The sequence below is a fragment of the Rhipicephalus microplus genome, chromosome 8 (assembly GCF_043290135.1).
Source record: "Rhipicephalus microplus isolate Deutch F79 chromosome 8, USDA_Rmic, whole genome shotgun sequence".
In the NCBI taxonomy this organism is placed as follows: domain Eukaryota; kingdom Metazoa; phylum Arthropoda; class Arachnida; order Ixodida; family Ixodidae; genus Rhipicephalus; species Rhipicephalus microplus.
In genome coordinates, this window is record NC_134707.1 from 35,924,180 (window position 1) to 35,949,211 (window position 25,032).

The 25,032-nt window shown below is 45.9% G+C and overlaps 1 protein-coding gene across 1 annotated transcript; it reads left to right on the forward strand.

Annotated features, from left to right (window-relative positions):
* The first annotated feature begins 402 nt into the window (after window positions 1–402).
* LOC119165324 (uncharacterized) lies at window positions 403–15,803 on the forward strand. Its single transcript, XM_037417504.2, has 6 exons — window positions 403–777; window positions 3,500–3,640; window positions 6,437–6,518; window positions 7,251–7,346; window positions 13,894–14,031; window positions 15,720–15,803. The coding sequence occupies exons 1-6, from the start codon at window positions 440–442 to the stop codon at window positions 15,801–15,803; spliced, it is 879 nt and encodes a 292-aa protein (XP_037273401.2). The 5' UTR covers window positions 403–439.
* The last annotated feature ends 9,229 nt before the right edge of the window (window positions 15,804–25,032 follow it).

Below are 25,032 nucleotides of genomic sequence, written 5' to 3' on the forward strand. Positions count from 1 at the left end.
ATTCTGAAACGTCGCAGGACCAAATAAAGTTTATTTAACCTCACAGTGATATGCGGAGGAAATTCATCGTGGCGTCTGCAATGGCATTTTCTTTTTGCGCCAAGCATCTTCTCGTAGGAACTATACACTCGTGGTATCGTGAAAGAGTACTCCACTAACACGAGAACAACACATTTTTCTCTTTAAAATCCCGGGAAACGAAAATTCAGCACCACAATTATTTAGTTATCTCCACTGTGCCGTCCTCATAATGTCCTCCAGCGTGGGTGTGGGCCATAGACTCAAAGAACTTGACCTGACTTGACTCATGAGCATATTAACAACACCACCACCGTCACGCGCTGGCCGCAGCGATAATTGAAGAAGAAGAAGAGTTCTGTCGTCTCGGTCGGTCGAATGCGGTCTCCCCGTCGGACTCCTTTTCCGCCGCCTTCCTACCATGGCCCAGAACCGGAACGTGAACGTGTGGCGTGCCACGCACATCCTCCTCTACACCTGCACCATCGGGACATCGCTGGGCGCGCTGCTGAGCTACCGCAACATGAACTCGAGTCTGGAGACGACCATGAGCAAGTGCATGCTCTACACGCAGCCCTGGGTCGAGCTGAACGTCAAGACGGGCAACTGCCGCATCGACCTAGCGCGCACCGAGTGGGGCGGCGACGGGCTCTGCAACTTCGTGCTCTTCTCCATGCTCGCATCGTTCGTGTACGGCGTCATCTCCGTCTGGTTCTTTATTATGTGCGCGCCCAGCCGGAACTTACCCGAGGACGAAAGGTGAGGCAACCTTTATTTGCTGCGAAGCTATTTGTGTCTATAGGCTCTGGTAGATTGCGTCCACGGACCGCTCAGTGATGCCGCTGCTTCTACAATGCTGCCGGCTCATCAGTTTCTATGTCAATGGGTCGGTCGTGATTGAACTTGTCTTAGTTATGTTTTTTCGGTCAATGTCTTGTGGTGCGAAAACAGTGTACACGCTATACTTTACACCATCATCACAATCATCACCAGGACTGCACCACATGGCAGAAAAAATGGCCTCTCCCATGTTTCGTCAACCAGTCTTGTTCTGTGTTTACTGCGGCGCAGAATAATAAAAAAACCCCACGCAGAGCTATACTCCACTAAATACGCTATGTCTCATGATTTCACTAACCGAGAATTGGGAAAATAACGAGCGATTTTCTTAAAATTACCAGCTTAGAGTAATTCATAACGAAATGGAATTGTGTGGCTGCAAAGGTAGTTTATTATACATACCGCATTGCAGCAAAATAATTCATTATCGCTGCTGCCAAGTCTTGCACGCGACTACGTCCGGCGACGCTATATAATGTTCACTGAATCATCTATTAGAGCCGACCCACTTAAAGTTAAGGTGAATATCAATTATTTCTACATGTGGGCCAACGGAGAGTGTGTCACTATGAGTTGGATGTGAGTATTTAGTTTTCCTGTGCACAAATTCACCCAATTAAGATTGGACTATTCACTGGTTTGGCTGCAGCCTTTCGCACTGTCACGGCTGCGTTTCAAGAGAGAGAGGATACACTTCACAGGCATTTACGCACGCGGCGTGTATCATGAGTTTTCATTCACAACTTCTCTCTTTTAGAAATCGGCGCGATGCGTTCGCTCAGAGCACGTGGAGGTGTCGCATCTGATAATTCTGCAAAATATTGTCGGGGAAGTTAATTGTCTTGACAGTAAAGAAGAGCTTGCTACAGAGAACAATGCAACAGGAAAGTGAAATTATATTTGTTCGTTGAGGTGGGCGCTTGTTTACAGTCTGAATACAAACAAGATTATTTCACAACTTTCTTCCTTCAGAAAAAGTGAGGTGTTGGTTGTAGACTAACTTTCTTGTGGAATAAGAGGAGTGAAACAGTGAAGCGAAACTGCATTATTTGCTCTTTTGTTTCTTAAGGTGAGTGTTTGTATAGTGCCAGGACAATGACATAGTTCCCTTGAAAGCATTTACATCCCTAACAGCTCGTATTGTGTGCTGCAGTGAAGCATATTAATTTTTTTATTGCACCCGAATAACGTCTATGCGAACGATGTTATATAAGGAATGGTGTAAGAAATCGGCAATAAGAACATCGTCATCATGGTGATCGATATTACTGCAGTGTTATTTCTACCGCTAGTCAATACGTGTTTGAGCGATGTATAGTGACGTTGATTTCGAATCACAGGGCTCCTATGTGCATACTGAGCGGAATGGCCTTGAACGTTTGCAACTTTTTGACACCACCTAATTAACTAACCTATCTCATTTCCGTTTGTTACATTCATCTGAAGTAACGACTACTCTACCGCAAGTTGCCGCCGATAATCCTAAAACCACTTTTTAATAATCTTTTCGGGAAGAGGCGACTTACTAGTGTCGCCACGTCATTGCGGAGTATAACTAAATCAGTGCACGTAAAACGACACAATGCTTTCAATTTAGTGTGTAAACGTCATTACAAAGAAGCGTGTCAGAAGTCTTGTTTTGTATTAAAACTTGACACGTTGAAATCTTTGTATAATAATTTGAAATGCTACTAAGCGAATGCGGAAACCACAAGAAGGAAGAAAAAAAAATGCCGCCATATCCACGAAGTGAATGATGATGAGTGGGCGAAGCTCCGGAGGTAAACCTGGTAAACCATGAATTCTCCGTGCACTTTGCCCACTCGATTTTATTGCAACGCTCCCCCTAGCGTACGTCGCCGCACTATATCGAACGATGACACGCGCCATATGTGGCATCATTCCTATTTTATAACACCTCGCATCTTTCATAATCAACTACACGTACCGCCATCTAGTTTATAACATCTTGCATCTTTTGGACGGACGGACGGATGGACGGACGGATGAATGGACGGACGGACGGACGGACGGACGGACGGACGGACGGACGGATGGATGGACGGACGGACGGATGGACGGATGGATGGATGGATGGACGGACGGACGGACGGACGGACGGATGGACGAATAGATGGATGGATGGATGGATGGATGGACGGACGGATGGACGACTGGACGGATGGATATGGCTGTACCCTTTAGATCGGGCGGTGGCTAGCGTAATACTTAGAACTGAGTGAGAGGTGGCTACATACAGGGGACGCACAGCCCACGCCTTAAGGAGCTTCGCTCCTAATAGGAGAAAAAGAACGGCAGGGAGGTTAACCAGCCTATTGGCAGCCGGTTGTTTTCAAGGTGTTTTATATGCGAAAATAACATGTCTGATAATTTTCGCAACTCTTGTTCTGATGCCTGTGCATCTATGTACGTTATAGTTGCATGTGGACATACTATCATTATGCTGAGGATCCAGACACTTTGACAAGGTATTTGTTTTAGCATAAGCCGTTTAATAGGGTTAATTTCAATTCGATAATTACAATATGCTCGTCACAGAAGGTGACACTAGCGTTGTATTGTGGAAATTAAGGCACGTGCATAAAGCAGTTCTTAAAACGCGATTCTCGATTTCTCGCAGCTTCGTGCACGTGTGGAAGATAGTGCCACCGGCCACGGCTCTGAGCACCATCCTCGCCCTACTCACTCTCATCATGGCCTGGCTGGTGACCAGCGGTGTCAACACTTTTTTCTACGAGCTCGAGTTACGCGTCTTGAGGAAGTGAGCACGGCTAAGACAAAGACAGTTTCGCATCAGAACAAAAACTAAGCAAACGACTATAAGTGTTTCTGTCTTCTAGAAGGTTAAAATATTGATAGTATGTGGGGTTTAACGTCCCAAAATCATGATACGAGTATGAGAAAACGCCGTAGTGAAGGACGCCGCAAATTCCAACCGGACGGAGTTCTTTAACGTGACCTAAATATAAGTACATGGGACTCAAACACTTTCGCCTCCATCGAAAATGCAGCCGCCGCAGCAGGAACTTGACGCCGCGACACTCGCATTAGCAGACGAGTGCTCATAAACACTAAAACACGGTGGCGCGACTGGATTTTAGAAGGTTGCTTGCATGAAAGATGGTATTTGTGATAATTCAAAACAAGGAACTTAGTAAGTTATAGTGGGTTTCTCGACGCATGTTAGTTATATTGAGTATTAGACTCATCAGCTTACTTTGAGTATCATACAAACATTTACGAAAGTGATATCAAAGAGGATGAGACGAACGCCAGATTTCAGCCAACCTAGACAAGACCGCCTTTGGGAAACGGTCTGCATGCACGTGGCCAATAAGGTAATACCTATGCTCAATATGGCGTACAGTGGCCGTAAGATGACTCGATTCGTTTATGCATTCCAGGAAGGCTTTCAATTACATTTACTGAGGCCTTAAAGACAATGCTATAGTGGTTGAATGATTCATTTTCACTTTTTAAGCTCATCCCCAGCCTTCCGTTTGTACACTACTGCTTGCAATGAAAACATTCCCGGCCACGCAGTGAAGTTATTCCCGTAGTTTCAACAGACATAGCTTTTGGATACGCTTTGCCATGATAAGACCTCCCTACTTTTTCACTTTGCCAAAATGGAAATGACCATCTGACTTCTAAAAATCTGAATGGTTCTGACTAGCTTCCACAGTTGTAGAGGTGACATATCGTAATGCATGATGTAACGTAATTTTTTTTTATAAATCTGTGGCTGGTCGAAAGGCAATGAAATGAGCAGAATGGAGTTCTTGTTCGTACTTCTTGTGCAGTCCATTCCAAGCAATTTCAATGAGGTGCTCTCTCATTAGTAATGCATTCTCTGCGCGTTCTTTATAAGTGCCAAAACTTGTTTTCGAGATGATTCATGGGTGAATCAGTGGTAGTCTTTTTCTGTGGAAACTTATGTTTCAGTGGGGGAAGCTTCTCTCAACACTTGAAGTGAAGACTGAGAACGTCTTTTCCTGGAAGTCTGCCGATGAGGTACTGAGGCCATCAGCCTCTCAAGCCACTTGGTCAAACCTTTCACCAGCAGGTGTTTAAAGCCAGAATAGTCCACCAAGGTGTCCATGTTTAGGTTGATGTCTTGAAGGGTTCCACTGCCTTGGTACTGATGTCCAGAATATTGACTAAGGATGCTTATTCTTTGGCGTGCAGCAAGAGACGCTCCCGCAGCCACTGAATTGCCACACAGTCTTGAATGCACTGTTGACTGTGCGGAACTACCGCCTCTGGCAACTCCTTTGCATGATTGCCCAGGCCATTCAGTTCATGCCTCTTTCTGTCGTCTGCTGACTCAGACGTTGTATATTGTTGTATAGTGTTTGTGTTATGCGTCTTCTGCTCTCTCCTATTCTGTATGTGTCACACTTCGGATACTAAGGATAACCAACAAGCCCACCGTGCAACTTTAATGGTGTAATGCGTCCTGCAGACTTTTTTATTTTCTAAGTTGAGCCTGATGTTGTTCAACTCACTTTCGCTTCGTCTTGAACAGCATTAGTGTATTTTCTCTTCTGGTGAAAGAAATTAGTGCTTTTGGTATGCAAAAAATGGTATGCAAAAATTAGCAGCTCTACCCTATCGGAGAAAATATGGCAAGCGAAGGTTTGCGAGGACGATCCTAATGTGTGGCTTAGCTTCGCAGAACAACAGAGAGGTGGGCGAATGAGTTTGCGTTCGTAATGGTTGAAAGGCAGCGGTAAAACAAATACAAAGAAAGGCGGGGCATGTGCTTTTTTTTCTTTTGCTTGCTTTAAAGCCTACGTTCTTGAGAGATGCGGGGAGCGAAATATTTGTTCGAGTCTTTTCTGCTTGTGAGACTCCTTCCAATCCTCACGCCATCACGCACACGTTTTTCCGCCAGTCCTCTCCTTCCCAGTGAGATAGCAGCGTCAAAAAGGAGATCCCTTGTATGGCAAAGCTCGTATTCATACCTTATCGCAGTCTACAAGAGGGAGGTGGGGTGTAATGCACGACTGAAAGTGGGGATGGCAGCGTACAGAGGATTCCCGCAATGGCGTCAACTACGCTTCGTTGGGCAAAGGGCCCTTGTCGTATTCTTTTGCTGTACTGTCATGGTATCATCTTAAGACCATCCCTAGCTTGTCTTGGTGCTCACCAGCTGTGGGTGAGGAGAGTTTTAACGAACGTCGCCAGCTTCACAGAGTTCGCCTCGCTTGAAAAACATCTGTTCAATAAATGATCTAAACGGGCTGGTACGTAGAACACTATTGTGATGTTGATCTTGTATGCTGTAGTTGGTGTGCATTGTGGTAGCACCACTTTTAGGCGCACACCTTCAGATTTTCTGCTATTTTGTAAAGCGTGCTGCAATTCCTCGTCTCTATAAGGTGCATAACATGTTGCTTTTGTGCGCTGAAATAAAGGAGTGGATGTTTCTCTTTTAGATCATTTTTCAAAACAAGAACACGGATTGTGTGGAGTTTGACATTACTACATTACGTACGGGGACAATTTTCTTCAACTTACCGAAGTTTGTTTCGATCGATTGGTTCTTCCCCAGTTGCACCACCCGTGCGGGCGGACCTGCAGCCTGGGAAAACGATAGCGTGGCCACGCTCTACAACGAAAGACTCACTACGCAGGTGCGTTACAAGGAGAATACAGATAAAACATGGACACGCAGGCGTAATACGAACGGAATAAGCACTTCATGGCACATTCGTGGGAAATATTTATATATAAATGTTTATACCTACATTTTCAGACAAATTCGGGCACTCAATGAAGCAAATAATTTTTTTTTCTTCTCATCGTTCAAAAGATAGAAACGATGGCTCAGTAATTCACGCATTCTGCCGCAAATAACGCATCTCCCGCTGAGAAAGTGAAACACCTTTGAACTCTGGGCAACATAATCTGCAATTCAAAGCCACTGCGTTCGAAGATTTCGTGCAGCCTAAGCCACGACCGCCTAAATAAGAGTCACGCTTTGGAAGAGCAGAAATATGCACACCGTCTGGAACCTATATCTCAGAAAACATTCTTGCACACGGATTTACATCTATACTTTCATTGTAATTTCACGCGAGTGAATCCACATGGTTCCGTTTTTTACGAGGATGCACACCAAGAATGTGATGACACGAGCACCAACTCTCAACACAAACTGTCGTTACATTTGTGGTCTGTGTCCTCGTCCTTTCTTGTTTCTTGCGCTGTAAGCTCATCAGAAATGAAATTACACCTAAACTAGCCGTAATTTTTTTCTTGTTCAGTATATCTGCTCCTCTATGGCGCAGTCTTCAAACTATTATTATCTGTGAGAAAACAATCATGAACTCGCGTATTTTCTTATCATAATACTTCTCTTACAGATCTTCGTGTGGCTTATCGTGCTCTGTTGGGTAATGGCGGCCTTGTCCCTTGTCTGCCGCTGCTTGACGGCTGCCGACTTTGGCGGTGGCGGAGTGGTGAGAAACTGAGTCTTTATGTCGAATCTTGTATAGTTCATGAACTAAAATTAACAGCGCAAACACGGAACATGCCCCATTCATTCATTACGAATAGATCATCATACTTGTGCTGAACACAAAAACAAGATGGTAAACAAACAATTTAGGGGCCTCTATCATATTATGTTTCGGCTGAGTACCATTAGGAACGATTCGTCCTAGCCCGCCTGAATCGCAACTGCTGTGAATACAATCGTTTCATTCCATTTCAAACTGTTGACTTACAAGACAGATTGATGTAGTGAATCCGTGAAGATGTACGTATGTAGGTATTAGTTCTGAGGTGCTAAGAAAAACCTATACCTCATAAGATTAAAGGGCGCAGTGTTTGCGGTAACGCGTGACAAGTAACGCCGTAACCGCTAACGCTTTACATTAGTCGGTAAGTGACGTACTCGTCACAGTTTAGGGACTGTAACAATTTACGTACTCATGTTACTATTCTTAGGTAACGTATGGCGTCACGTTACCCATTACTGTTTTCTTCTTTTTTTTTTGAAACGAATAGAGTTCTAATGCTATCGAAATCAAGCATATTCTTTAAAAGCATTCCTATTTTCTTTCTTTTCTTTCTCTAGTGTTGAATCAATCAAAAAAGTAATTTCAAAACGATCTATTCCTAAACAATTTGACATTATGAGCTAATTCGTTTATATGTATCGTATCGCTTGCTTAATGGCCCATCCCCTATGATGGGTTGCGCCAGATTGAAAGGGTCGATCAATCAAATCGATCAATAAATAAATCGATCATTTGTAGGTAAAATTTTCCTGGGGCTTGACTCAGTGAATTTTTTGTCCTAGTGTCGGACTGTTGCCTGCTTGCCAGGTATGAACAAAGAAAGAACATGCGCAATCACTTTTGTGCGTGGAAATCGTGGGTGGAAATTTCTTAGGCCACGCTGTATCCCGGCCCATATAAGAGACAGCCGGCAACTTCAACCGGCCTACAGGTGCGCTGCCGATAGAGTCTGCGTCAGCGGAAATTTGCACAGCATAGAGAACAGACGTGACCCAAGGGCAGGAAGAAAAGTCTTAAAAATAAAGCGAGACGCGAAACAATAATTTTTTTTATCTACAGCGCAAAAAGAAACACAATTTGGTTTGCTTTTAACGTGGTATAGTTTCATTGACATCCCTAAGTTTCCCAACAATACCAATGTACCACGAACACCACGGGTTGCCGCAGTTACAGCTAGGTAACCACTAGTAGCTACACAGCTGGCATGTTGGCAGCTTTTCTCTTAACCGTAGTTATCGCAAACGGGTGACTCCGTGAGTGATCGGCATGGATCCGAAAATGAATATTTTAGTTCTGATTGAGTGTTTAATATTTCAAACGTATGTCACCAAACATCTCGAAAAGGAACCTTGTATTCTTTTAAGCTTTTAATTTACAAGGCATGAGATCTTGACTATCGTCCACATGGTGGGACCAATTTCAATACTCGGCGCCCTTGAAATTTCGTGAAGATCCAACACACATATATTGGTGTTACAAAGCAGACATTTTGCGTATAAAATGTATTTTCGACAAAGAGTAAAGTACCATTGTCAAAAACTTGTAAAACGAAGGAAAGTAGGTTTAAAGAATGGCTCAATATCCGTAGTTTTATGATAGTTGCTACAGAACAGTTGCTACAAAGCGGATAAGACTTCTGAACCCTGTCTCGAAGACAAATTTTTCTGCTTTATCTCTGCAGCGGCAGCTGCGTCTCTGATTATCGAACTCCTCGTGGCGGTGAAAATTTGCGCTGGCAAAAGATGAAACAATATTAAAAATTAAATGAAGCATTATTGGTTGTCTTCAGACTCCTGATTGAGCGAGGCTGATTAAGGCATTTCTTTACTACTACAAAATTTGCACATCCATTTTGCTTGTAAAAGCACGCCAACACTATAGGCATTTTCTGCGTAGATCGTCTGTCTATGCGCACCGGCGTCGCAAAAGCATGCGCCATGATTTTTTCTGGCCAAAACAGGAGATGGGTGCAGACCAAGGGACATCTGTTGTCACAGACGTGTTTATGTCTCTCCCCCCCCCCCCTTCACCAAAAAAAAATCATATGGCGTATTATGTCCCATCGACAAAAAAAAAAATGGCTTCTCGCTGTTCCAGTGCCAAAAGCGATCACACGCATTTAACTCTACATGCATATTTAAGCTTATATAACACTGGTAAGGCCCAGTGCACCTGTACAGATAATTCTCAATAAACGAGAATTGGGGTATATATCTTGTTTGGCTTAGAAGTGTTAAACATAAACTCAATATTTGTAAAATTTCTTTTCTGGCTTCCTGCAGCAGACACATTCAATAAACGTTATGCTTTGGAAGTAACTGCAGACATAACGTGCTTTACTTTGTCTCCGTAATGGTTACGCGTTATGTTTTTATGGTGGTAACTGAGAGCGGTAACGCGTTTGTTTGATTGCAATAGCATAAATATCGACCCTGTCGGCTGTATTCTGTCGCTAACGTCGACGTTGACATTGGCGTCTGCGTCACACAACACACACACACACACACACACACACACACACACACACACACACACACACACACACACACACACACACACACACACACACACACACACACACACACACACACACACACACACACACACACACACACACACACACACACACACACACACACACACACACACACACACACACACACACACACACACACACGTCTAATTATTTATATATATGCAAAAAAGAAAATAATCCAGAAGAAGATTCAGACTCGTGTGAGACGTTAACCACTGAGCTATGAAGGAACACCTCCTCAAACGTTCAAACGGCTAGCTATTTATATCTACCACTTACTGCTGGTGACGGGCATTTCGGGGGTAACTATCCTGTTTTCGGTATTACCGGCAAGACGCCCAATGAGCGCGCATCGCCACATCGTCACGACGCGGAGGCGCGTGGTCTCATCTCCCACGCGTACTTTGCTTCGCGGAGATGAAGGAGATGGACGCTCACTCGCGCGCCCTTATCTCGCAGTGGGGAGGATCGTACGTTTCGGCTGGCTTTGGGCTTTCACCGGAACAATTGTGTTGCAGTTACCGGGAGCACAAAAGTCACTGCAATGGTTACACAGTCCTCGTTTGCGGAAAGGGCACGCTTTTCAGGCACAGTGAAGTAACAATTGAGACGCTTATTTGCGTTGATTTGTACCTGTGAGTACGTTTTTTGCGTCATTTGTGCGTGAGCTTGCCGAATGTGGGCCATTCCATTCTTATTCTTCTAGTTAATCCGCTCGCATGGTTCGGCTCCGCGGTTACTGCCTGTACTAAATAGACATATTTATTTACAACTTCCAGCGTCTCTGCATCTATGGTAACGTGCTCTTTTCTGCCGAGACAGTTGCACATTACTTCAGTCAGTTTTGTGCATACTAATTTTGAGACCTACTTTTATACTTTCCGTATCCAGTCAAGTAATCATTCTTCCCCTTAGTTATTCATCAAGGCGATGTCATCAGCGAACAGCAGGTTGCTGAGATACTCTCCGTTAACTCTTATCCGTAACTCTTCGTAATCTAGGGTCCTGAAAGGACCAAGAAGTATTTCGTACAAGCTACTCCACAAATACTATATTCATACTATCAGTCAGGTAATAGAAAAATGCCCTGAATGTAACCTATACATAACTTTCATGGATTACGAGGAGGCGTTTGACTCAGACATCAGCAGTAGTGCAGGGTCTACGGAAGCAGAACGTCGGAGACCCCTACCTAAACATACTGGGATAAATCTACAGTGGACCAACAGCCACCATATTTCTTGATAAAGAAAGTGACGGGATCCCAATAAATAGTTTGTAAGGCAGGGAGACAAGCCTCTCCAATTCTATTCACCGCGTGTTTACTCCCTTAGTAACCGTATTAGGCTATATAATTTTAGTGGACTACAATTAGTCAGATTGAATTTTACATCTTTTTTGTTACATTTGCCTGTATATTGCCATGTCCCAATGATTCTCTTGCAAAAGTATGGGATAAAAACGAGGTGGCATTCTCTGTGTCGCGACAGGACTAACGCCTTCTGCGGCGCAACGTGCAGACGCTTATCACTCTGACATTATCTCCGCTCGGCACACTCTACCGTTACCCGTGGCACACTCTCACCACAATGGCCGATAACTACTACATGTAACTACAGGGGTAAGCGCTCGTCACAGCAACATACTCATAGAGAACAAATCACATCATACTCGCATGTGATCATACTCACTTGAACATGCTGAAAGGGTCACATGTGATCATATGAGTGTGCGAATTGATACGAACAGGTCACACACGAGAACACAGACGCAAACGCACACACTGAGTTTTGAGACTTTGGCATGGCTGATTTTACCTCTAGCAGCAACTGGAGGGCTATTCAATCATTCAGTTTGGGATCGCACACTATGTACTAAGAGCCATACAATTGAGAAGCTTCATTGATATTTTTTTACAAATCATCCTGTGCGATTGTATTTGCTGCTATGTTCTAACATCTAAATGTTTTAACTTCTATTCTAATGAAGCCAATGAAATTTAAATTCGTCCAAACTTATCTTAAGGGTGTTACTAATACGGCAGAACATACGGCAGCATCTACGAATGATCTGTCAATGTAGGAGGCTTTGTATGTACTTAGTTGAAAACACGAAGAAAGCTTTCCTGATTAGTGGCGACACAATTTACAAGCTTTATTGCTGCTTGCTGCACCAGCGTCTAACGCGAAATGGGAAGAAATTGAGGCTGTAGAGGAAAACAAAATTCGCAGCATATCCACGGAGTGAATAATGGAGAGTTGGGCGAAGCATTCGTCAGTCCATTCGTTCGTGCTTCCGTCCGTTCATGCGTCCGTCTGTGTGACCGTCCATGTGTCCATCCGCCCGTCCGTGCGTGCGTCTGTTCGTGTGTCCGTCCCTGCGTTCGTCCTTGCATCCACCTCGGCGTCCGTTCATGCGTCCATCCATGCATCTGTCTGGGTGTCCGTTCCTCCATCTATTCAACACTCCAAGTACCACCATCTCACGTCTTTTCATCATATATTCCCCATATAAAGCACTGCCATCCAGCGGACATTCCAAGGACTAAACGAGAGGTGGTACACGCACACTTTCTTACGGCATGCGCTTCGGGTCTACTTCCCACCTTTAACCACCTCGAGTTCATGGTTTATACTAGTTCACTGTATTCATGGCACTGTGGCCCGACGCTCGCTAAACCTTTCTAAAACTAAGGAGGTTACGCCCAGCGAGTATAACGTAGCAAGCCTTTCTTGTCAGATAGTGCTAATTGGGATCGCAGCGTGCGCGTTAACTAAAAGGCGAATGCTCCTGTCTCTCATTCCCCATTAGCTGCCATCGGCATGTACATTGAGCATTTTTGTTATTGTGCAACAACGCACAGAAGAAATATCTTACCGCCGCCACCTTAGAGGTCAAAATGTTATACTTGTTACACACTACAACGGCTACGAGGGTGCCGCTATAAGGAGCTTCGCCCGTAAAAATTGTCGGCATAGAAGTGGTAAAACGTGAACACCCTCAACTGATTACGTCAGTGTTCATCACTGTCAAAGTAAAATTTATTAGAAAGCTCATGCCGAGTCTTGAAGAATATATATGTATACAAAGCTACTCTATAGACACTCTCTAACGCTGAAAGGATGCTCTGTGAGGGCCATAATAATAAAGAGAAGGAAGATTGACACAAAGGTTGGAGTAAGCCCTTGTCTTACGGACTTTAACGAGATGGTCAGTACTTGATAAAATCCGCCATAGCAGAGATGAAAAGAGAAAGCACATAAACGCATGCATGTGCTGCTGTGAAGCTCATAAAAGCGCGTAGCAACTGAAATTGCGATGTTATAGTTGCGATTCCTCCTCCTCGATGCCAGCACTTTTGACAGTATCACCTAGCTCTAACAAACAATAACGCATGTTTACAAGTATGACACACATCAATGTGTCCACAGCAGTAGGAGTGCGGCAATTCGCACACGCTTTTGTTATGGCTAGATCACAGCTAAGGGACCTACGAAGGGCTAGCTCTTCTTTTCGCCTCGGTGGAACAGTAGTATTGGCGCTCGGCTAGTGACCCGAAAAATCGCGGACTTGATTCCGGCCATGGCGGTCGCATTTCGATGAAGGTGAAACGGTATAGAAGCCTGTGTACTGTGCGAAGTCAGTGCACTTCAAAGAACACCAGATGGTCCAAATTTCCGGAGTCTTTCACTACGGAGTTTCTCGCAAATATAACGTCGTTTTCAGATGTACAGCCTCGCGTATTATTGTAATAAGTGCTAGAACATCTAACGGCAGTGTTCTCCCTTTGATGTTAAAGGGAACCACTCCAAATTGGTATACTGAGGTATCAGTAGTGTTTGCGTCTTCTGTATGTCTATAAGGGTTATAAGTGGAGTACGACAATCCATGCGCACAAAATTGCTGCATGAACAAATATTAACCTTCTTTTCACTTTCTACGCCACAGAGTGTGCACCCTGGTGGCGAATTGATCTCCTATCTCGGTGGCTTTCTGTCCTCGTTCTACCGGAACAGACGGGAGCCTGCAGCCGCCACGGCTCGGGTGACTGCCAGGCAGCGTCCTACGCTGGAGCAGCAAAGGCAGGTGTGAGTATTAACAGGGCATCTACACTTTAACCTTCGTAGCACTGATAGAGCAGCAACTTCAACTTTGAACTGCCTGATAGGCTATCTGTAGCTATTTTCGCAGCGTGTATAGCTACTCGATTATATGAACGCTTTTTCGCTGTGACCATGGTTAAGGTTTTGCAGTGTAGGCATGGGCTTGTGAACTTTAGTGTAGGTGCTCGCCTGGTAATGCATTCAGCATGCCGGTGTACGAGCGATGAACAATGCAGCAATCTATGTACTCGCAGTATACGCGAAGTAAACGTACATAGGAATTACGGAATTCGAAACACGACTACTAGTAAGCAATGAATGTCTATTTCTCAGACCTGCTCCACAAAAGAAAAGGTTCGTCATTGCATCGTGGGATGGCGCGTGAAATGTGCAAGGACGGCGTGACTCGACCTCTGTGCTTAGACAATCACGTTCAAGAATAATGCTTTCAGGTGTAAAAGCTCGTTTGTGCGCAGATAAATTGAAATTATTCCAATATATTGTAAAGGATAGCAGTTGGGACCAAATGTGTGACTAGTTGAGCATGTCTCTTTTGTGTGAGAGCTCCAGTTTTAATAGGAATGCCAACTTCTTGGTGTTAGTCGTTCGGCCTTTATGTTACGCTGGTCATGGGACTCAGCGAACATAGGGGAGAGAGAAACATAGCGCTGGGCTGTAAAAAGCGAAAAATTGATAAAATCGCTGGAGCCAGCATTTTGACAAAATGGCTTCTTCATCAAGGCTGTTGTCAGTCTGACGAAGACAAGCTTTCATATAGAAAATTTCGCTACAGCGACTTACCCCAGAGAACAATTTTTCTTCTATTTCTTCTAAGTGAGGTAAGTAGGCTGAAGTAATCTGGGGAATTGGGCTATCTTTTGCACTGACCACCATGAGGTAGATAGGCTGATGTGTAAACGCTGTTCGAGCGTGCGGGACACGCAGGCGTGTCTGGCTGATAGAAATTGCTTGTATGTGGAAGGTGAAGCATGAGCTCACGCTTCTTAGTGAGAGCTTACAGGTTTCCGTTCCACAATTATTATCATTACAGTGTTCACACTGATTGAGCATCATGACCAGACAGCTACCATGACTTGTGTAGGAACTGATCAGCCCAAAATATTTCACCATACTATGATACTATGTACCCGCAATGCAGCGCAGTATGTGGCACTCACTGTAGAAATATTTAACACACTCTGAATCAGTTTACATGGAAGAACCTTAAAGCAAACATTCCTTTTGCATTGATGAAGACGTTTTATGCTGACGTAAGGACAAAGGGATCAATTTTCGCATCGCTCGTTTTGGCACCGGCGGTCATTTTGCGTGTTTAATATACCATGTAAGGTTTGCATCAATATATCTCTCTATGAACCGCAGACACTGTACCGGGAACAATGTTGATATTATAGTGCACACTCCATGAGGCACGCGAGACCTTTAGCGAAAACAAATAACGCGCATTACAACACAGCGATGTAAGAGATCACTAACCAGAATTGAGTATTACAGTACCGACTAGCTCTGTGTTGAGAGAGCGTGTCGGATGTCTGCTTTTTGTTGGGCCCTAAACTGATGATTTAACCCACGACCAAAGACCATTGAAGCACTGCGTGGTTTATCTCTAAAAGTAACCAAGATTTTACGCTCTGTTTTTCGCCATTTCAGGTGACAACAGCCGACGAGTCAGAAGACTCGTTCCGATCCTGCGCCAGCCACGTAGACGAAGCTGCAAGCTGTGTACGTTTGTAGCATCCTGGACGCGTCATATTACACTGTTATTTCTGCTTTTTGTTCTTCTCAATGCTTTGATTACCGCAAAGAAGTTGTTATGCCAGGAAATGTCGTGTAAATACAAATCTTGTTCCTCCTTGAAATGATGTTTCATATTTCTCTCGCGATTCAGAAATACTTCGAACAAGCTTCCTTTCATCGACATAACGCCACCAATAAACGCAAGTGTGCTGTCCATTTCATAAAGTGTGACTTCTGGGTAATAAAACCGTAATAGTGGCGTCTCCCTACGCATCTTTAGTAATGGTTGTGCTTTCTGCGTCCAGTAGTAGTAGTAAACAACTTTATTAAGGCAGCTGACGGTTTCCTAAGTGGCGAGGGCTGTCAGGCCATGCCTGGTCGCCACCTCGTCTGCACGTTTGATGGTCCGGAGGAGGGTGTCCAGGCTTGTAGTCGTGAGGATTCTCTCCCAGACCTCACTTGAAGGTGACTGTCCTAGGAGGTTAGGTGTGGTAGAGTCCTTGCTGCATCCCCAGGTGGTGTGGTACGAGGTTGCGGTCTGTGTATTGCAAAGGGTGCGGCTAGATGTGAATAATGCAGGGTATATGTGTCTGTATATGTACGGGGAAGGAAATTAGTTGGCTTGAATCTGCCACGAAGTGATTTGTTGAGCTTTGTTTAGTTGCGGGTGCGGGGGTGGTCTGGTTTGGCTTCATAGCTCGTTGTACTGCGTGATGTCGTAAAAGGTGATGAGTGGTTCGGTGGATTCGGTATCGTGGTCCGAAGTCTGGCTCGCCGCTCGCCGTGTGAGTCGTCGAGCTTGTCTGTGGGTGGCTTCGTTACCCGGGTTTCCTGCGTGCGCTGGGACCCAGATCAGTTCGATTAAACAGGCATCGTCATAATTGGTGCTGCTGGCAGCAGTGTCACCTGAGGCGTTGCGTGCCACTTGGGGCAGAGGACGGAGGACGCACGTGGTGGTTGGGGAAACAGTGTCACGGGCCAATCGGATGATGGCAGATTTGGAGTCAGTATGATAGTTTCAAATACGGTCATTACGGCGAATGCAAAGGCAGCTTCTTCAGCCTCGGTTGGGTCCTGTGTGCGTATGGAGCCGGCACACATCGTGGTAGGCTCTTTATCGATGGGTACGTTTCGAGTAGGCATAGATTGCACAGGCCTGTTTGCGGGCTGGGAACTTGCTGCGTCAACGTGAGCCGCCTTATTGTTCGTACCGTAGGTACTGTTAAGGTTTCTGGGGCGGACCGATCGTCTACCATCATGAATGCCGGCCAGTATGTTCTTCGGCAATGTCTGCACAGTGAAGCGCTGTCTGATGAGGGGTTGTAGCGAGATCGTCTTGTCCGCTTGGTAACGAGGGAATGCCGATACGTTGGAGTATCCATCTTCCAGTCTTACTACCACACAATCGATCGTTCAATTTGTGAAGTTCGGAAGAGCTTCGATAAGTTCATCTATTGTATTGTGAATTCCAAGGCTGAGGAGGTGCGTGGTCGATGTGGTGCGGGAGAGGCCCAAGGTGATCTTGTGGACTGTGCGAATAAGTCTGTCTACGTTTCCTTTTTTAGCCTAGAGGAGCCTTAAATACGGTAAGGCGTAAGTGGTTCTTGTAGATACGAAGGCGTTTGACAGCTGGAGTTCATTTTCTTTCATGCCGTGCTTACGCGCAGAGATTCTTCCTAACAGACGGGTAGTCTGAGTGACGGTGACCGCAAACCTCTCTAGTGCGACCGTATTGCTCCTGCTGGCTTGTACGTGAAGGCCGAGAACGCACATGTGCTGCACTATCCGAAAATGAATTAGATCCGGCGATCCTGAGAGTGATGGTTGGTAGTGGCGGGTGTTTAACTTTATGGTAGTCAGGAGGACGAAGAAGAAAGAGTTCAGATTTTTCCACTGAGCGCTCAGACCCGCACGCGTGACGCATTCGGCCACTGTGTTCACAGCGCGTTGCAGTGCCTCCTTGATCTGTCCGTCAGAGCCGGTAGTGGTCCATACGTCGTCCGCCTATAGGGTGTGTCAAATGATGGGTATGCGGTCTAGTAACTGTGGAAGTTGGCTCATTACAAGGTTGAAGAGGAAAGGTGAGAGAACGGCTCCCTGTGGCGAGCATTTGTTGGATACGGCAAGTCGCTGCGTGGCGTTGCTGTTACACAGGGAAAGTTACACAGTGCTGCCTTGTAAGAAGGAGCACGCGTAGTTGCAAATACGTTCCCCAGGATTTGATGAAGCCAAGTGCTGGGCTATCGCTTGATGTGACACGTTATCGAACACCTTGCGTAGGTCAATGCCTAGCATTGGTCGCCTGCCCGCACGTACAGGGTCTTTCAATAAATCGTGGTAGATTTGTGTCTTGAGTAGGTAAGTGAGCGCGAAAGCCGAGCATGGTTGCAGGGGAAAAGTCTTTCTCTTTTGCACGTGTTTCTAGCCTAGCCAAGACTACGTGCTCAAATACTTAGCCAAGGCACGAAGTTAACGATATGACGCGAAGATTTGATAAATCTGCATTTTTTCAGGGCTTTGGTATAAACACTATTTTCGTTTGCTTTCATTCTTAGGTTATACTACCGGCATGTCAGCAGTCTTTGAAATATTCAGTGAGGGCAGTTACTGACCTTGCGTCAAGGTTGCGGATTGTTTTGTTGGAGACGCTGTCTAGACCTGGTGCCGAAGTTTTGCGAACCTTTAGAATGCTGCATACACTTCTGCTTCTGTGTTGTCGGCATCAAGAGTTGGGTTTGGTTTACCTTCATAGGGTCGTAGTGGTGTCGCTGGTTGGTGGGCTTGGTTGGAGAATTTGTCTGCCAGGTCGGGTAGTATATCTTTGTCTGATCCGGGGTGTTGGTGAACAGGTCACTTAAGTCTGTGCCGTGCGGCTGTTTTCGAGTCATCGGGATCCAGTAAGTGGCATAATAGGTGCCACGTCAATTTATTACCTAGCTCTCTGTTGAGTCCGCTGCACAGCTGGCCCCATCGTTGGCGGGCGGGGTATGTACTATGTCGCTCGATTCCTTCAGAGAGGGTCTGTACGCGGCGACGCAGTTTCTTCTACTAGCGTTCCTTCTGCCATCTGCGCAGCAGGCTTGTGTTTGCGTCCCACATGTGGAGAAGACGGTTTCTCTGCTGCTTTACTTTCGCGCGTCGTTCGTCACACGTGGTCGTTTAGTGAAGCTGTTAATTCCTTGAGGTTTGTTATGCATTCCCGGGCTTCACTTTCGCGGACATCTCTAAATTTGGGACACTGCGTGATTCGAGTGAGTGCTCTTGGCAGCGGATGTCTGTACCTTGATGGCAATGATGTAGTGGTCGCTACCAGCGAGTTGACATGTGTTCTTTCATCTGGCCTGCGCAATATTCTTGCAGTATGCGAGATCGGGTGACATGTTCCTGCACGCGCTGATTCCTATGCGGGTCGGTTACTGCTGCAGGTTAATTAGTAAAGTGAGATGGAGGTCCTGACTGAGTTGCCATAGCTTCTTGCTCGTTTGTTTGCCGGCAGGTAGTCCCAGTCAGGGTGCCTGGCGGTAAAATGGAATGGAATGAGAAAATACTTAATTTGAATGGAATGAAAAAACTTCATTTTGGCGTTGAAATTTCCCAGTACCACATCACTATCTCGAGGCGCACAACTGCTTATACTGGCGTTGAAATCTCCCAAAATAAGCAGTTGTGCGCCTCAAGATAGTGATGTGGTTTTTAAGAAGAGCAGGTTGAAGTCGTCGGCGCGTGGCCAGGGTACGCAATATATGTTGAGGACAAGGACTGACTGATGCGAGTGTTTTCGCGGAAGAATTTCCATGACCGTGGGTGGAATGTCCGGGAATTCTAAATCATGTTGTTTTGCCCAGAGGCTCTTGCGGGCGAGCGTACCTGTACTTGAGGCTTCTTGGTTGGGCAGGTCGAAGAATTGCTGGAAAGCGATGTAACCTGGGTGTGAGATAGCAGCTGTTTCCTGTAGTGCGACGACGTCTGAAGGCATTTGGTAATTTGGCAGTGGTGTTTTTTGTACGAGTAGCTGCAGGTAGACTTTCTTTTTACGGAAGCCTCTGCTGTTCCACTGCCATGTATAGTCAAGTCGGCACTGGCCATGATGTATCACCTGGAGCATTACTTGAGGGCGTCGTGGGTTCGCTGTGCTGTGTGGAAGAGTGAGAGGACACTCTGTTGCGCATGATAGCTGGTGCTCTGGCCATGCTTTGTTCAATTACTGCAAAACTGGTGTCTGTGGCAGTTCTGAGTGATTCGAATTCGGATATGGTGTTTACGGTGGTTTCCATGTATGAGAATCGTGTCTCTGTGTTCGTTAGGCGTGCGTCTACGGTTGCGAAAGCTTCTGTTACGGTGGCGCTAACGGCGACGGTGACCGTGGTATGAACTGTCATGCGGAGGGCTTCGGCAACGAACGTGTTGACCGTTTGAATAATTCTCGCCGTCGTGTCCTCTTCGGATTGCAGCGTTTCCGGGGAAGTCGTTGCTTTACGTTTGGCTGCTGCGGCTGGTCGGGACTGCGAAGTTGATTTACGCACGCACTGGCTGGCCTTTGCCAGTCTACTTTCTAGAGAGCAGTTCTGCGCAAACAGCGTTTTGATGTGAGCTTGTTGCGTCGTCATTTGAGATTTCAACGCATTGATTGCTTGCGTAAGTTCCTTGACGAGTGGGTCATGCGTCGAGTCGCACGATTTTGATAGCTACGGGGCAGATGATAGAAGTAGCGACGCTGGGCTTTGCGCACGTGCCACACTAGGGTTGCATGGTGATGCTTTTGATAAACCGGCATGCCTAATGTGACTTGATGATCGGGTTCTTGATTGAAACCTTGAGTGGGAGGTTGCTTGACTCTGACGAGATCGTGAATTCTATCGGCTGTCCCGTTTCATCGGCGTTTTAAATGCGGAGAACTTCTTAGCGAACTTCGGCGGCTTTGGGCCTATCTATCTATCTATCTATCTATCTATCTATCTATCTATCTATCTATCTATCTATCTATCTATCTATCTATCTATCTATCTATCTATCTATCTATCTATCTATCTATCTATCTATCTATCTATCTATCTGTATCTGTCTGTCTGTCTGTCTGTCTATCTGTCAGTCCGTCCGTCCGTCCATCCGTCCGTCCGTCCGTCCGTCTATCTATCTATCTATCTATCTATCTATCTATCTATCTATCTATCTATCTATCTATCTATCTATCTATCTATCTATCTATCTATCTATCTATCTATCTATCTATCTATCTATCTATCTATCTATCTATCTATCTATCTATCTATCTATCCGTCTACTACTTTTAGCTCTCCTGGCCGTTTCGATTATGATATTGATACCAAACTTGGTATGGCATAACATGACTGTATGAAGAAGACATTTGATTAGTCATAACATAAAAATTTTGACATGTATGTCATGAATGTCATGATTTACATTTCATGATCCTGCAGCTATTCCGGTGGTTTCGTTCACATGGAATGCTGCGAAACTGGCGTAGTGTGACATGATTGCATCACGAACGCAAGCAACAGACCGTAACATGAAAATCATGACACGCGTGTCATGTAACAACATGACTACATGTCATGCTCTTGATGTGCTGGCGGCCGTTTCACCAGCTTCCCTTATACCAAATTCGGTATTACGGGGCGTGAATGGATGACGAAGGTATGACACTGGTGCAAACATGATAATCAAGAGATGCGTGTCATGTAACATAATGGCTACATGCCGCACTCATGATGCACTCGCGGCCGTTTTGCTAGCTTCACATATGCCAAATTTAGTATTACGTGACGTCAATGAATGATTAAGGTATGTGACTGGTGCAAACATGATAATCATGAGATGCGTGTCATGCGAGAACGTGACTACATGTCAAGGCGCCAATACATTTCGACGTGACGTGGTGCGCGTGCTCGCCGGCGTTCATTTCGTTGCGTCACGCCGGCGTTGCCACGCCAGGCGCCGGTCCTGCCATATAATCGCAGGCACGCGCCGCGCTATACGTTGATTTTACGCATGCGCGTTTCAGCGCGTCCGGCGTCCCTCTATCACGAAAAGAGGGAGGCACAGTGTTGTTCTGGGTAACGCATCGGCGCGAAATGCAGCATGTCGAATTTCTTGCTGGTTGCCTTCGGGCCACGCTGACGGAAGCTGGTGGCGCCTGGCTTCAGACTACAGAGTGTTCGCGTTTTGCTAACGTAGCGTCACTGTGCCCAGCGTGCGCGCGCGCGCGTCAACGCTACAGTGGAGAATATTGGGCCCTCCATGATGCGCTCGAGGTCGTTTTGCTAGCTCCACATATACCAAATTTGGTATTACGTGACGTCAATGAATGACAAAATATGACTGGTTCAAACATGTAACCCTAACACGCGTGTCATGTAAGAGCATGACAACATACCATGGTCATAGTGTGCTCGCGGGTGTTTCGCTATCTTCACATATACTAAATTTGGTATCACGTGACGTGAATAGATGGCGGAGGTAAACGACACATCCAAACATGATAATCATGACACAGAAGTCTTGTACGGCATCATTTACCTTCACCTCGCAACGTTGTGCTCATTTTAAAGTGACATATCTACCTTTCGCATCAGCGCTTCGCATATAATCAATTTTTGGAGACGTGTTCGCAGCAGATATTTGATCTGCCATATTCTAAGAATTCTCGTTATTTTCTTGTCGTTTGCTTAAAAGATAGAATGAACGCCTAATTTGTATTGTTTTAACTTGTGGTTGAGTAGCTTCCAGATATATCTTTTTTGGATAAGCTACCTAACTTTATGATGTCACCTGACCTTGCATGGAGACTATTGTGGGTGTGTAATACCAAGAGTATCTCGACGCAAATGACTCTATCGACAGACGGTCAAGTCCATGCCGCGACGGCTTAGTGCTCTCCCATAGTTGAGTACGAAGTACTCAAAATTGTTAAACATTTTTTTCTAAACAGTTGTGTTGTACCTGTGTTTCCTTCGAACGCGACAGCTTGATGCTCTCTCAATCTAGTGGTCGGCGAACCCTAAATCGTCGAAAATATTTTATCAAGGGGTACCGACACCTGTTTTTGTAGACGAGTTTACTCTGGCATAGAAATATTTTGTATACAGAGACGGCTCTGAGCGAGTGTGACGCTCAGCAAATGCTGATATTTTATTTTGGTAAGAAAGTAAAATTTCTCGTGACGCCTTTAACAACATCGACTCCAACTTGACGTAAGGCTACAGTACCAATCCTGGCGAATTCACACAGCAGTCTGGCAAGTTGTAATGACGTCAAGAACGAACACACACAAAAAATGGCAGCTTGCGAGACGCCGTCTTCATTGGCTGCTCGCGCCCTGTGTGGTCACTAGGGCCCAGGGTCTATAGCTTGTACGGACACTTCTTTACGTTACCGTGTTACCGGATACCGAATAGAGTATTCGCATACGCCGGCATTTACGGAACGTAAACCTTTACGCAACGTGAGCTGCTCACCAGATATGCTTCAGGTGTGTGGCCCTATCACGGAAATCCGCTTTCGTTCGTAAGAACTCGCGATATCGACATTGCGGAGATTCCAGCCGTCAATTCAAAATAAGTCGAAGTGCGAGCGCCATTTGCCACGACATTGTTTGAGCCGGGTTGCTAAAGCTATATTCGTAAGTTTCGTCGCCTATAGGGGGCGCATCGGGTGATTCATTATGACACCCACAGGGAGTATCAAAGTCGCTGAGCACATGTGCTGCCTGCACTGCAGTGTTTTTTTTTTCTGATGCCCCAGGAATGGGGTAGTTACACTCGTCCAAGGCAGGTGGGCTATCGTCATTTGAGGTGGGCTGCGTTGCTATTGACTCGCTTTGTAGCATCTTTTGTGCTTGTGCTACGTTAAGTGGTTTAGGCTTTTGGGCGAAGTGGTACTGGCATTTTGAGCTATTCGTCATGTGTCCTCCTTGACAGACGATACAGCAGACTTGGCATGTTGATGGCGTTTCTTGCGGTGGTGGCTCGTGGTCTTCTCCACAAAGCGGGCAGCGTCAGCGCCTATAGGTTGATGCGTTGGTTGAGGGCACGCATCGGAGCGGTGCCCGGTCGTGCAGCAGTTAAAGCATGCGTCTACTTTGGGATAGAAACTGTATACTTGAATGAGACCTCCACGGTGCAGAAGCCACATAGGTAGGTGGTGTCCGAGCAGCGTTATGAGTAAGTTCTTCGTTTTCCCCATGCGCCTCACGCGTAGTCAGACGCATGGGAAAAACGCCTCATGCGTAGTCATGCGTTTCCCATGCGTAGTCAGGGTTGCTTTCTTGAAGGTCCTTCAACGTGTCATCATAGGTGGGGAATGTGTGGGCGTAGAAAGCGATCCTCGTATCGCGTCGTAGGGTGGCGGTGCATTGCATGTGTAGCTCAATCGGCCGGTCTTCTCCGAGGAGGATTGACGTGATGCGTTCGTACGCATTTTCTCGGTCGGTGATAGCCACAACAACGGTGAATGTGTTATTCATTGGGTGTATGCGTACTTGGTCACGCGTGGCGGGGTCCAGGTCACACAGAGATGCCGCTTCAGGCAGTGCTCTTCAAGTCTCCGGGTGATGTGCGCGTGAGGTAAATGGGTGTCTTGCAGCATTCCACGACGTGGTACGTGTGCGACGGATGTCTTTGCAAGGAATGGCGTTTCAGTTCCGGTGGTGGCTGCGGGGTTAGTGGAGTTTTTGGGGGCTTGCAGGCTCGTTCGTAGTTCATTTAGGGTTTGTTGCTTCAGTGCCTGGTGGCGTTTCGCCTGGGCTCGGAAACCTTGAGGTGGTGTCCAGGAATCGTCTGACCATTCCTCTAAAGGTATTTCAACGCCGTCGACCACGATTTCCTTGTCGGCTGGTGTCCCAGCGGCTGCGAGAGTGGCGTCCGGTGCAGCGTCGCTAGGCCTAGGCGTGCAATGCCGGGGCTTGCAGGCGTGGCGTGAATAGATGGAAAAGGTTACTTGAAAATAGTGACCAATATCTATTGCAAAGGTGTATCTTCGGGACTGGTATGACTTACGAAAACGTGCCCATAGCTCAAGAAATCTTGAGCTATGGGCACGTCTTTCTACTGAAACATCGGAAAACACCAAAGCTTGGTGCAGACGTGTCCGATCGCTTCCAGCAATCGCCGTGTCTCCTCTGCACCCAGCGAAATGTGCGCAAGTTCTTCGAGATTCGTGACGGCCAAGTGCAGTGACCTGGCATGTAACTGTAGAATTGCTATCTGTA